General features: G+C 48.6%; 1 protein-coding gene across 2 annotated transcripts in view; it reads right to left on the reverse strand.

Annotated features, from left to right (window-relative positions):
- Window positions 1-1,450: 1,450 nt before the first annotated feature.
- The window catches only part of Lgr6 (leucine rich repeat containing G protein-coupled receptor 6), a 117,072-nt gene continuing 105,389 nt past the window's right edge, over window positions 1,451-13,133 (reverse strand). For both annotated transcript variants that reach the window (XM_060364349.1, XM_021636684.2), the window contains 4 exons: window positions 11,789-11,914; window positions 9,908-10,068; window positions 6,687-6,767; window positions 1,451-4,262 (listed from right to left, as the gene is read on the reverse strand). In XM_060364349.1, the coding sequence (XP_060220332.1) occupies window positions 3,007-4,262; window positions 6,687-6,767; window positions 9,908-10,068; window positions 11,789-11,914 (1,624 nt within the window). In that variant the 3' untranslated portion in view covers window positions 1,451-3,006. The remainder of the gene's footprint in view (window positions 4,263-6,686; window positions 6,768-9,907; window positions 10,069-11,788; window positions 11,915-13,133) is intronic.

Below are 13,133 nucleotides of genomic sequence, written 5' to 3' on the forward strand. Positions count from 1 at the left end.
GGTGTTCCTCCTCCTCCTTCCATCCTTGCCCCACTTGCCTTCTGCCTATTGCCAGTTCTTCCTTCTCCTTCCTTACTTTTAAGCCTTTACTTTTCCTGGAAAAGCAAACCCAAAGGAGCAGGAGAGGGGGTAAAGAGGAAAGTTAAGGCCCAGAAAGAGGCTTTGCTAACTCATAGTCTTCTAATTTTAGCTCTACATTTGCGTTTGGTTTTTCATTTTGGTGAGATGCTTAGCAAACCATGGTCTACCATGAGTTCTCCTCTGATTTAAGAGATTGTGGTTGGCACTAGCTCATGGCACAGCACCCAGAGCCCAGGCCAGTACATACCAGGTCCTGATATATCTACCATACCATCTTAGACCCCGGATGCATTCTTTCCCGTGGCCACTATTTGGGAAGATTTTGTTAATGATGACAACAGAGGACTTATGTGCTCTGAACAGTTCACTTTTTCATCCTGTGATCAGTCAGAGACACACGGTCTTTCTTGTCAGATCCAAATATGTAGAACAGAAACCTGGAAATTTGCTTAGAAGAAGACACATAGTCTTTAACTGATTACAAAGGAGATAACCAAAGGAATAACACTCGGACCTGCTAGAAATTTTGACCAAAACAAAATACAAAGGAAATTTAGTACTTAGTCTTATTTGGAGCAAATGTACATGAACTAGTTTTTGGAGGGTTTGTTTGTTTGGTGTTTGTTTGTTTTTAAGACAGTGTCTCATATAGACTTGGCTAGCCTCAAACTCATTATGAAGCTGAGGGCGACCCCCAACTCTAAATTTTCCTGCCTCTACATCCCACATGCTGGGATTACAGGTATGCACCACCACTCCTGGCTACATGTTTTTAATAATAGTTTATGGAAGACACTTCAACTCTCTTTTCACTTGCCTCCTCTTTAATTTGAAAGTCCAGCTTTGGCTGATGCCCAGACCTTTAGAAGCAGACAATAAGATGACAACAGTGTCACCCCAAAAGGGCTGGCTCACTTTCATAGAAGACATCCTTAAGGAACAATTTCTATATTCCTAGGCCACCAACACATGGCCACTCCACACTACCTCAAGGCAGGTTCCTTAACTCCAAAAGTACCAATGATCCCACAGTGGTGGTGGCAGAAAAGCAGGAAATCTAGGTAACTCTCCAAACTAATGGCAATTTTGCCATCCCTGGGGAATCTCAGATTCTTAATTCTTGGGAAAACAACAACAAAAAATCTTTTCCCACCAAAGGCTCTCAATCAGCCTTGGGGAAATAAAGAGATCAGGCACCCCGAAAGAGTTGATAAATAGGTTTGCCATCATTTAGTGAATGAAACTGACCCCATGACAGGACCTACTCTGAAACTGACCCCATGACAGGACCCTAAGAAATTAGAAAGTTGGCCTTTTCTCCTAAGTCTTCAAGAGTCCAGGGGCTGGCTACTCAGTGAGTCACATGAGATTTAGAAATGTTTCAAGCTCCATGCATGGCCTCTGACTCATCCTTCACCCTACTTGTTGGCCTGTGCCAGAATTCTCACTGGGCACCTGGGAGACAGCAGAGAAACTGAGCTATGAAAAGGTAACTATTAAACTTAGAGAAGGACCTTCTCTGCTTGTTTTAAAGATGGACTTTTTGGAGAGAGGGCTCAGCCGGGGACCACACAGGATTCAGGCAGAGAATGATGCTCCACTGGGCTTTGGGATCCAGACTCAGTTCCCAGGGCAATTATCACCTATTACTGAGTCTTGAATTCCTCCCCACTTCTTACCTTCTCTTCCTGAGATTAAATTCTTGTGTTTGGAGTGGGATGGGAGGCACTTGGGGAAGCAAAAGGTAAGAACGGTCAAGAGGGGAGAGGCAGAAGAATCAACAGCCTGTTGGGAGCACCCAGGAGTCCCAGATAGCTACAGCATCCCTAAAATGCAATAACCGCATACAAATATCCCTTCTCTTGGATTGTCCACCACTCCCAGAAAAAGGATTGGGATGAGAAGAAAGGTTGTGGCGGTAGGCATACAATGTAAAACTATACAAGTTAGGGGGTCCCATAGAGCCACAGGGTTCCCAGCGTATTCCTTGCCAGGACCTGAGAATCCTATCTTGCTGAGGGCAGAGATCTCATTAGTGCTTGTGGTTGGTGTGGGTTGGGAGCACACACAAGGTTCTTTTTCTTTCTGCCCTACCTTGTGGAAGAGGCACCAGGTCTCTGCCCTGGGGTGATAAGTTGGGGAGAGGGGAAGACAGCAGAATGTGAAGAGGCTGTCCTAGATGGTGGAATCACCAGTCACCTCTGGCACTTCACCCCAGATTGGCTTCTTAGGGGCTTTCAAGGACAGTGGCATCCTGTGATGTCATAAGGTAGTAAAGATGAATTCCCTGGGAGAAAACCATGCTATGTTCTGTGAGATATTTATAAGGATTCCATGAAAGGCAAACAGAAACCTATCGTCAAGTAATTAAGCTTAACTGCTGCAGTAATTAAGTTAAAAGGTCCTAATTCTCAGTACCTTTTAGACACTAACATGACCCCATGACTTTAAGAAAGGGACATAATATGTCATGTCTTCCAAAACATATTTTAACAGGAAGTACTTTTTGCATGGGCATAGGTAAAGATTAATGAGACACAGAACACATTTTATAGCCTATCCTCAAGTCACAGGGGAAATGCTCCAATGTCTTCGGTAGTTCTCTTCTGGGCCTTTCTCTGTGAGGTCTGCCTGCTCAGTGTGCACTCAATAATCCTGGCCCTGTTCTTTACTTTCCTACTTTCTTCCCCTAAGCAAATTTCCAGGTCTCTGTTCTACGCATTTGGACTTGACAGGGAAGACTCAGGGTGAAAGTGAAGCTGAACGCGGCCAGGTCAAACAGCACCTGGAAGCACTCATTGGTTTTGGCCATGGAGACAGAACAATGGAGCCAGGAGTGTTGGCCCTCCTGGTGTGGAGTTGTAGTTGTATTTCTTTTAAAAGCAGCCATCACTGGGAGGGGAGAGGACAAACAGGGAGGGATATTTACAAGTGAGAGGCAAAGAGAGAGCCAGAGGACAAGAAGGCTCCACCTCCTGAAGAACCACGGCTTGCCAACGTGGCTCCCTCTGCCCTCAGCAGCAGTTCTCCATTCTTGGAAGGTTGTGGGTTCCCAAACTGGGTTCCATCGGGCTCTACAAAATGGTTTCCCTCCAGCCTGGTAGCCCCTGGCTGATGACAGGAGATGAGGGTCACTGAAGGGAAGCCATAGGTCTGCAGCCCAGGAGGCTGCCCAGCCTCGGAAGCTTCCAGAATAAGATCCACATCAGAGAAAGCCACCAGCGCTTGGGTGGAGTCGCAGGAGCTCTTCTCCAGCTCACCGGCTGCAGCATAGGCCAAGGACCCCGTGGACCGAGGGCTTGGCCAGAGCCTCCGAAGGTCATCCCGGAAGTGAGGATTGAAGAGCAGGTAGAGCAGTGGGTTGAGGCAGGCGGGCAGAGGCAGCACCACCAGAAGGACCGACTTGACAGCTTCAGGGGTGACAGGGAAGAGGCCCAGCATGGAGGCAAAGCTGAGGAAGGCCACGGGGCAGTAGAGGAGGCCATCAGCAAAGATGAGCCAAGCCACGTGCCGCACCATGGCGCAGTCCCACACGGCCTCAAAGTCACCCCGCGGCAGGTCACAGTAGAGCTTGATGTAGGCGCCGGCCACGACCAGGAAGCAGAGCGAGTTCATCATCACCAGGGCCACGGCGAAGCCCAGGGCGGCGGGCCTGCCCTCGGGAGGGGCGTAGGGCAGGCAGAGCGGGGAGGAGCCGTACTCCCCGACCGAGGCCAGCGGCAGCGCGGCAGCCAGCCCGGCCAGCGCCAGGCACCCCAGTGCGCCTGCGCGGACGCTGCCGGGCGCTGGCGCCTTCCCGTAGGCCCGGACGCAGGTCACGGAGACGCTGCACTGCGCCGCCGCTAGTGTGAGCAGCAGCACCGACGCCTCCGACCCCAGCACGGCCAGGAAGCCCGTGACCTGGCAGCCCGGCCCGGTCTCCCAGCGGGCTCCGTACTCAGCGAACTGGCCGAAGGTCAAGGCGTCCACCGAGGCCAGGAGGGCGCAGGAAATGCCCGTCAAGGCGTTGGCGCCTGCGATCGCACCCACCACCAGCTTGACCGGGGACAGCGGGCTCGGCCCGCCGGCAAAGATTGTCAGCAGCACCAGCCCGTTACAGAGTACCGAGAGCAACACGATGGCCCACACAGCAAGGCGGATGCCCCAGCTCTCAAAGAGGTGCTCGCAGGGCTTGAAGGGGCCTGTGAGAGAAAAGAGCAGGTGTAAGCCCAGGGCCGGGGCTGCCAGAACTCACTGGCAGAGCCAGCCGCTATGCTCAGACAGGAGACAATCTCTGTCTCAGAAATGCAGACTTGGCCTCCCTCAGAAAACTCCTGGAATTAGGGGGAGAAACTACGAAAAACCTGCAAAGAAAATACACAGAAGTATATGAGTGATAGAATGCAAACCCAGACCGGAGCAAATACTAAGAAAAGCAGTCTTTCCAAAGGAGCATGATTGGGACAGAGAGAAGGAACAAGCTGGCAGACAGGAGTGAAGAAAAATTACGGCTGGAGGAAAGGCAGAATATGGAGCTGGCTAGAGCCAACCGTTTTTTGTTTGTTGTTTTGGGTTGGGTTGGGTTTTTGTTTTGTTTGTTTGTTTTTGGTGGTGATGCTGCCCAAGCAAACACTGACGTCTCCACTAAAGTCCCGAGTAGATGTAGGCTGGTTTCCCTTGCTTTGAGTACACTTTGAGTTCATCATGCAATCAGTTTTTGGAAGACAAAGCACATGGTCAAAATATAGAAAACTTTGCCAAGCGTGGTAGTTTACACCAGCGTTCAGGGAGCTGAGGCAGGGGGATGATGAATTTGAAGCCAGCCTGAGATTATAGTGAGACCCTAACTAAAAACAAAGAAAAAAATACTTGGAACTTCTGCAGTTCTCCAGCTTGACTCCACCTTAGATGGGTAAGATCCTGGCATTTTTCCACCTCTCTCTCCCCAGTGCCTATTCTTAAGTTGCCTTGTAACTTTTGGGCATATTATTTCTTCATTTCCTTTGGCTTCAGACTTGTTTTTCAATATATTGCTAGGTAGCTTGGGAATTTAAGAGATTTCTGTGGGAGCTATTTTTAAAACATTTTTTTCTGATTATGGAATAATAGATGGCAATTGTTGGAAATTTGAAAATATAACATGGAAAATTTTAAACTGTTTATGACCTCATCTCTAACAGAACTTATTATTTTGGCATATTTTTCTAAAGTTTTAATGTCCATATTTAAAATAAGTTGAGATTTTATTCTCTTTAAGTTAAGCTTTGCATAATTCCTCAAACCTCAAAAAACATATTTTCAATGGCTGTGTAATAAATGCCCTATCATATTTATTTGACCAATTGTGTGAGCTCTTTTAAAAGCAAGTTTAAGTTGGACCTTGTTTTTCAGAATGTTTTCTTTTTAACTCATCCTTGTTGATTGCTGATTTTCAGACTTGAAATTCCTGAAGTAGAGCTAGCTATTGAAGCATGTGTTTCCTAGCAAAATATTCTGTGTGCTGACTTGATCGACACTAGGGGGCGTTATTTTTCCACTAAAGGTAAGAGCTGGTATTGAATAAGGTCAAGGCTGAAAGTTTTCTGGGCAACAGGCTTAAGCCAAGAAATATGGAAACCTGGAAAACAGAGGTGGGATGAAATAGAAACAAGCACTGTGCTTTTTTTTTTTTTTTTTTTTGGCATGACCTGTTAGCGTTTTGTTATTTTGTTTTGGTTTTTGAAACAGGTTTTCAATAGGTAGCCCTAGCTGTCCTGGAATTCAACATATAAACCAGGCTAGCGTCATACTCACAGAGATCCATCTGCCTCTGCCTACTAAGTGCTGGGAATAAAGGCACAAACTACTATGTCTGGCTCTGTTGGCATTTTATATACAGGGAAGGGATTCTTCACACTTAAACAAACAAACAAAAAACTTATGTTATGTGGCATCAAGGGAAAAGAGCCCCTCCCCTTTCCAACAATATGCCTTTCATGGCTCCAGGTTAGACTCCAGAGGAGGCTTCACAGAATCTAACAAAGCACTTTAGGAATTACCCAGAGATACCGGAGTTTTTCCACCCAGGAAGATTTTAATAAACAAAGCTTTCACTCTTCATGGGATGGAGAAGGAGATCTTTCAGAGCCCCACCTGGCTGTATGAGTCTGTGGTGTGTGTGAGAGCATACTCAGAAAGCAGCCACAGCAACCCCAGCAATGACATCAAGGCGTTCTTTCTCATTTCATGAGAGCAACTTTTTCCTAGATGCATGACCTCTGCTTTGGCTGAATTCTAAAGGTTTCTTGACCCTTCCTAGCCAGCCCCTGCTTCCCCTGTGTAAACACTAAGGGAAAGAACTCCAGCTCCCCTCCACAGGATTATAAGAGGGTCCCCCCTCCACCCCACCCCAGAGGGAAAGAACTCCAGCTCCCCTCCACAGGATTATAAGAGGGTCCCCCCTCCACCCCACCCCAGAGGGAAAGAACTCCAGCTCCCCTCCACAGGATTATAAGAGGGTCCCCCCTCCACCCCACCCCAGAACGTTGAGCATTGGGCAAAGAAAGTATCTGGAATGTGACTATAGACAAGCTGAACTGCTTCTTATTCAGGTCATTCTTCTTCAGCTTCCCAGCCACCTGTCTCACCTGGGACAGGGCTGCACTGGACACTGGGGTGTGGCCTGGAGTCCTCCATCTCCATCTGGAGCTCCTCCAGGTCTAGGTCATCTGAGAAGGAAAAACAGAAAATGGCTAGAGTCCCGCGTCTTGGTGTCTGTCATTAAAGCCGCACCTTTGTCTTAACTCATACTTATTTAAGCTGATCTCTCGCCACCTAACTGCTCAACACTGGTCATCCAACAGCCCTGATATTTCTACTCTTGGGCATCAGCATTTGGGTAGCTCCATGTTCTCTGCTTGTGGATATTGTATATTTCTATTCTCTTCAACAAACATTTCACTCTCCACTATTCTGCATTTTTCTTGTTCCCAGTCATCTTTAGTCCATGAGTGCTGCGTAGGCTGTGGCTGGTGGCTGCTCTAATAAAGATAGCTAGTGATTACATAGTTATTCTTCCAGCCAGCCTGCCATTGCAATTCCATGTCCTCTTAGCAACACTACACAATAAGTAGAATGGTGGAAGCCAGGCGGTGGTAGCACACACCTTTAATCCCAGCGCTTGGGAGGCAGAGGCAGGAGGATCTCTGTGAGTCTGAGGCCAGCCTGGTCTGCAAAGTGAGCTACAGGACAGCCAATACTACAAAAACCAGAAGGAAGAGGAGGAAGAAGAAAAGAATGTTAGTGCTGGGCATGGTGGGCCCTGTGATCCCAGAATTTGGTAGGTAGAGGCAGGAGGATCAGGAGTTCAAGGCCATCATCAGCTACAAAGCAAGTGTGAAGCAAGTCTGGGCCACATGAAACCTCATTCACAACAGCAAGCATGAGCCTCAGCAGCTACGCCAAAGCCAGGCATAATGGCATGCATCTGCAGCCTTAGCATAGGTGGGACACACAGATGGGGAGGACAGGATTGAGGAGGACAAGAGAATCCCTGGACAATCAGTCTAGCCAATTGGTAAGCTTTTGCCCCAGTGGGAGAGCCTGTCTTAGAAAATTAGATGGGAAGAAATAGAAGAGGACACGCAGCATCAACCTGTGGCCCTCATAGGCACATGCATCTACACACACGCCAAAGCAAACAAAACAAAAGCAAAACCCCAGAGTGGTTTTTGGACTGAGGCTGATATGTGAGGTTTAGCTTCCTCCATCACAGGGGAATAAGTAGAGGACTCTGCTGTACTTCTCCCCATCTTTGGCTCACGTGGTCTGCTTCCTGTGTATAACTTAACAGGTAAACATCTGTTAGGAGTTTCCCAGGAGGCTGGAAGATTCTGGAGCTGCCCTTGAGCTGGATAGCTTCAGGGCAGGTGGAAGACCAAGGTGTGCCCAGAGTCCTGGCATTTCCTTCTCTACCTTTCAGCCCCCACCTGCCCATGCACTCCAGAAAGGATTTCTGAGACTCTTTGAAATCAAAATGCATGAATGAAATACAGGGGTGAAGCCTACAGACTGTCTGAGGCTGGGAAAGTCACGGCCAAGGTGTTAAGTAACCACTCTACAAATAAAGAGGAAATAGAATCTGGCTGGAGCAGCAGCTCCTGGCTTGCTTTCTGCTCCTTTGCTCTCACAGGAAGTGGGGGGCCCTGCCCTAGCTCCTGTTACAGACTGCAGGCAGCCCACTAACTCAACAGGCCCCGTGGTTCTCCAAGACCTAAGCCCAGCGGAAAGTTTCACCTTGTGGAAGGAAAAATTTCCATTCCTCTTTCCAGCCCTTTTTTACTCCCCCAAGGAGTATGCAGCAGACATCCGGGACCATCCCTGGGGAATAGCCGTCTGTCTGCTGGCCCTAATAGTTGCCGGTTCCTCCTCCTCTTCTTCCTCCTCCTCTTCCTCCTGAGAACTTGTACCCTCTTTGGGAGATGCTTCTGTCCTGTTCCATCCACTGGGAGGGAAGTTCTCAGAGACCCCCAGACAGTACAGTATTTGACTTGCATAATCTGTGTTCTAGGTTATACAATGACACTGTCCCCACATATGTGCCCCTAACTCTCAAAGCAGTATTGACAGACACACTTTGCCTTGTATGGAACCGTCCAGTCCTCCCTCACAGCCATTGAGAGATGTGTTATCTTTTCTTAATGGAAAGATAAGGAAATTAAACTCAGATTAAAACATGCCAAAGTGTAGTTGGGTTTGGACTGAGTTCTGGGTATACTGTAGCACCAGCATGAGATGCCGTGAGTCTCATGTAGCCAGGCTAGCCGTAAACTGACTCTGTAGATGATGATGACCTTGAACCCCTCATCCCCTGCCTGCACCCTGGTGTGTGGCAGCACCACACTCAGCTTTAGGTTTCATCTTTTTCTGTTCAGCTTCTCTGAGATATTGGGGGGTGTTGAAGATGGAAAATTAAAATCCAGCCACAGGATTTCTTTCTCTATCCTAACCCTACTTGTGGTTGAGAACGCAGGGCCTGGAAAAAGAAAGCACCCTTCTCTCCCCTTTATCCAAGATACACTTTACAGACAGCCCTCCAGAACCCCTTGGCTACCTACCTCCTATTTCCTCCAGAAATAGATACACCTGGCCCAAGACAACCTGTTCACTCAGCAGGGCCATGTACTCAGTGGCCACTTAAATTTCACATTTGAACTCACAGGAAGAACAGAGGCAAAAAACATCCAGCCTTGGAGGCAATACTCCCCTGCAATGTTCTATTTACTTCTAAGACACAGAGTACGGTGTTTTCCCCCACCGAAGACAGGCTTAATTAAATTAGTTTAATTCTGTCCTATTTTACTCAGTCAGTGAACTAATTACTTGTCTTCTCTGACAACACCCAAAGGGTGAAAGGGCCATGTGCTGCAAAGAGGCAGCCACTAAAATGAAGCAGGCGACCCCCCTGAGGCAGGGAGATGAAGAGAGGCAGTGCACATGAGGACTGCAAAGGCCAGGAAGGTGTTGACATGATCTTTCTTTCATTCTTATTTATTTATTTAGGTTTTTCAAGGCAGGGTTTCCCTGTGTAGCCTTGACTCTCCTGGACTCACACTGTAGACCAGGCTGGCCTTGAACTCATAGAGATCTGTCTGCCTCTGCCTCTGCCTCTGCCTCCTCAAGTGCTGATTATAGCATGTGCCATCATGCCCAGCTTGAGCTTTCTTTTTCAACAAGTGCTCTTGAGTGTGCAAACAGTGGGACAATTGCTTCCAGGTTGAAGGTATCACCACTAACACTTCTCTAAACATCTCTTTAAGATCCCTCTCTTCAGCCCCAATACCCTCAGCCCAGGGTCCCAGCCACTCACAGTGGTTCTCAGCTTGTCCGGCAAGGAGACCCAGGGGCCTCTTTGGTGCCTCTTCTTCCTCCAGGTGAAGGTCCTCAGCCTGCCACTGCCCAGGCGTCTTGAAGAGGCTGGCACACATGCCGTAGGCACAGCACTGGTAGGCATAGGGCACCTCTAGGATCCTAGGGTCGGGGAGAAGCTGCCTTAATGTGTTCGGGATCTAAGGCCTCAGTGTGGATACCCTCCACCCCTGCTCCTCAACCCGAGTGTCCTGCTCCCTCTACAGCAGTGGTGTTCAACCTTCTTACTGCTGCAACCCTTTAATAGTTTCTCATGTTGTGGAACTGTTGCTACCTCACAGCTGCTATTAGAAATCATAATGTAAATATCTGTTTCTGATGGTCTGAAGCAACCCTTGTGAAAGGGGTATTCCACTCCCAAAGGGCTTGAGACCCACAGGTTGACAACCACTACTCTAGACCTTTCTTTAGAGGAATCTTGAAGCTTGATTCCTGACCCCATAAGGCTCTGGAGAGATGTAGTCTTCTCTTCACTCCTTTTAACTGAGAAGGAGAGAGAAGCCTTCTGCCTATTCATTTAGAAGTCCTCACAGCAGGCTCAGAGTTGGGGGCAATTTCCCCAAGTCACCCGGCACTCAGGGCAGTGACTCTTGTCTTACATTTAAGGAGGCACTAAGGAGGCCATGCTGGAATGTGACTCAGCAATGGAACACTTGCCTGGCATGCACACAGCTATTGGGTTTAATCTTAAGTTCTGGGGAAATGTGGGGAGGGCATGAATTCTTTTTATTTTTCTTTCCCTGTTTTCTGTCTTTTCTTCCTTCCTTTCTTTTTCCTCCCTTCATCCTTTCCTTTTCTTTCAAGACAGGGTCTCGTGTGACCCAGGCTGGCCTCAAACTCCACCTGTATCCAAGGATGACATTGAACCACCCATCTTCTTTCTTCCACCTTTTAAGTATGTAGGATCCTGCACAACATCTCCCTTCCTTTCTTTGTGTTTGAGTGTGTTTGTACATGCTCCTGTGCACACAAGCAGGGACCAGAAGAGGGTGTCAAGCACCCTCCTTCTCTATTTTCCTGAGACAATGTTTCTTCCAAACTCCACCTGTTTTCCTGGCTAGGCTCAGAGCCGAAAAACCCATTATTCTCCTGCCTCTGCCTTCCTTGGAGGTGGGATTACAAGTGTGTATGGGATCCCAACTTATATATAGATTCTGGGATCTGAACTCCCATCCTCATAACTGCACAGCCACTGCCCCAGTGTCTTTCTCTCTTTCTTAAAAAAAATAAAAAATAAAAACCACAATTTCCCTAGTGACTCTTTACCCTTGTCTTCTGTGAAACCAACACCCTGTCCCCTTCCCAGCGCCTGGCAGAACAGAACTGGATTTTGTGCCCTCTGAGGGTGAGGACAGATGCCTTGGGCATCTCATTAGCTTGCAGCAGACAGAGCTTGGGCCACACAGGCTGCACTGCTGCCGCCACTACATGAAGAAAGCCTGGATGTCATTAGCACCAGGGACTGGCTGTGCAGCTTGTTTTCCATTCATCAGTGCCCTGGGCTCTGCCCCGATTCTGTGCCTCAAACGAGGATGGGATAGCCAGGCTGAGGAGAAACCAGGCAAGAAATAGGGAGGCCCAAGGAAGCTCCACAGCAGCTCACCTCTGTCCCACAGGTCCCAGTGTCCTTAAGATTGGTGGTTGGGATATGGGGACTAGCTGAGGACAGCCTTGTCCCTGGGTAGCTGACAGGAGGTCAGCTGAGCCAAACTCTAAGCCACCAGGCTAATCTCAAGGTGAGACCCTGAGGCCTTTTCAGTTTCTTTGTCCTCAAGTTGTCTGGGACACACCTCCTCAGGCACAGGGCAAGCCAAGCTCTCACCTCAGTTTTGGGAAACTGTCCTTGGAGAAGGCCTGGGACAGGGCCAAGTTCCCTTTGAGCTTCAGGTGCATCAGGCCTCCCAGCCCCGCCAAGGGCAATGTGGTCAGCTGGTTGTCGGTCAGGTCCCTAGGACAGTGGATGATCAGGGTTATTGGCATCAGGGTTATTGCTGGGGGGGGGGCAGGGCTTTGTTGAGGGTGTGGCCAGTGTGCCTGAGATGAAAGCAAGAGGAAAGGAGCAAAGAACAGAAGATAAGCACAGGGGAGACAGTGGGAGGCAAGGGTGCTTAAGGGTTTCCAGAGACACTGGCTATCTGCTCAGCCACCCATTCATTCAACAAACCTTGGGTGATAGCTGTGTATCAGGGGCTCTTCTAATGTAATGTCATATCATTCCAATCTAGAGGTAACAGAGTCCCACACTGTCGTTTCTGGGTCTGGGTCCCATCCAGGAACCCTTGCTCACCCGCATGGGAGACCTCTCTGCTGTCTTCCTGTGTCCCATTCATTCCCTTTGCTTTTCTGATGGTCGAATAGGCCAGAGTCAGACAGGGTAAGACAGAGCTGGCCATCCAACCCTACACAGGCATTGGATCATCCATTCTGCCTTGTAGACCCTGCCTGGTAGCCACAGGTGAGGACACACATAACTTCTCCAGGAGACATTATTAGACTAAGCCAAGAGTCCAAGGCAAACACTAGAACCACAGACTGTGCGTCGTGGAAATAGCCCTGGACTGGCAGGCAGGAAACCTGGCACTGTCACCAACTCACTGTGTAACCAAAGAGAGTCACAAATCTGCCCAAGTTCCAATGGCCTCATCTTTCAAAGGATAAAAATATCTCTCCTACCTATCTGGCAGGAGTATAGCAAATAGCAGAGGGAAGATGGAGGTGAGAGTTTTACAAGACCAAGGCCCAGAGCCCAGAGCGCCACAGACTAGGGAGACAGGAATTGCATGCTAAATGGGAGTCATGGTGAGTCCTTAAGCTGGCTTCTCCTTAAGGCGAGGGTCTGTAGCCTGATAATCTCCGAGGCCAGGAATCTTGAGGAATCTTTGTGTTGGTCAGAAGGGCTCCATATATGTGGGAATGCCTTTGGCATGTGACTTGGCAAGCAAGCCAGGGGGATCCCAGTTCCTTCTTACCCCTGTATAGTTAATACCCGGCACCACAGTGTATGGGCAACCAGGTCAGATGCCCTTTTCAGCCGGACACAATGACCTTGTACCAGCCCTGTATGTTCTCTGTTTGCATCCTATGTGACTTACAGAGTCCATGGCTCCCTACCACCTTGCAGCTTTCTGAGACCCTGGGTTCTCCATCAACCACTGTCCTCTTGAATT

This window comes from Meriones unguiculatus, chromosome 11, assembly GCF_030254825.1.
Source record: "Meriones unguiculatus strain TT.TT164.6M chromosome 11, Bangor_MerUng_6.1, whole genome shotgun sequence".
In the NCBI taxonomy this organism is placed as follows: domain Eukaryota; kingdom Metazoa; phylum Chordata; class Mammalia; order Rodentia; family Muridae; genus Meriones; species Meriones unguiculatus.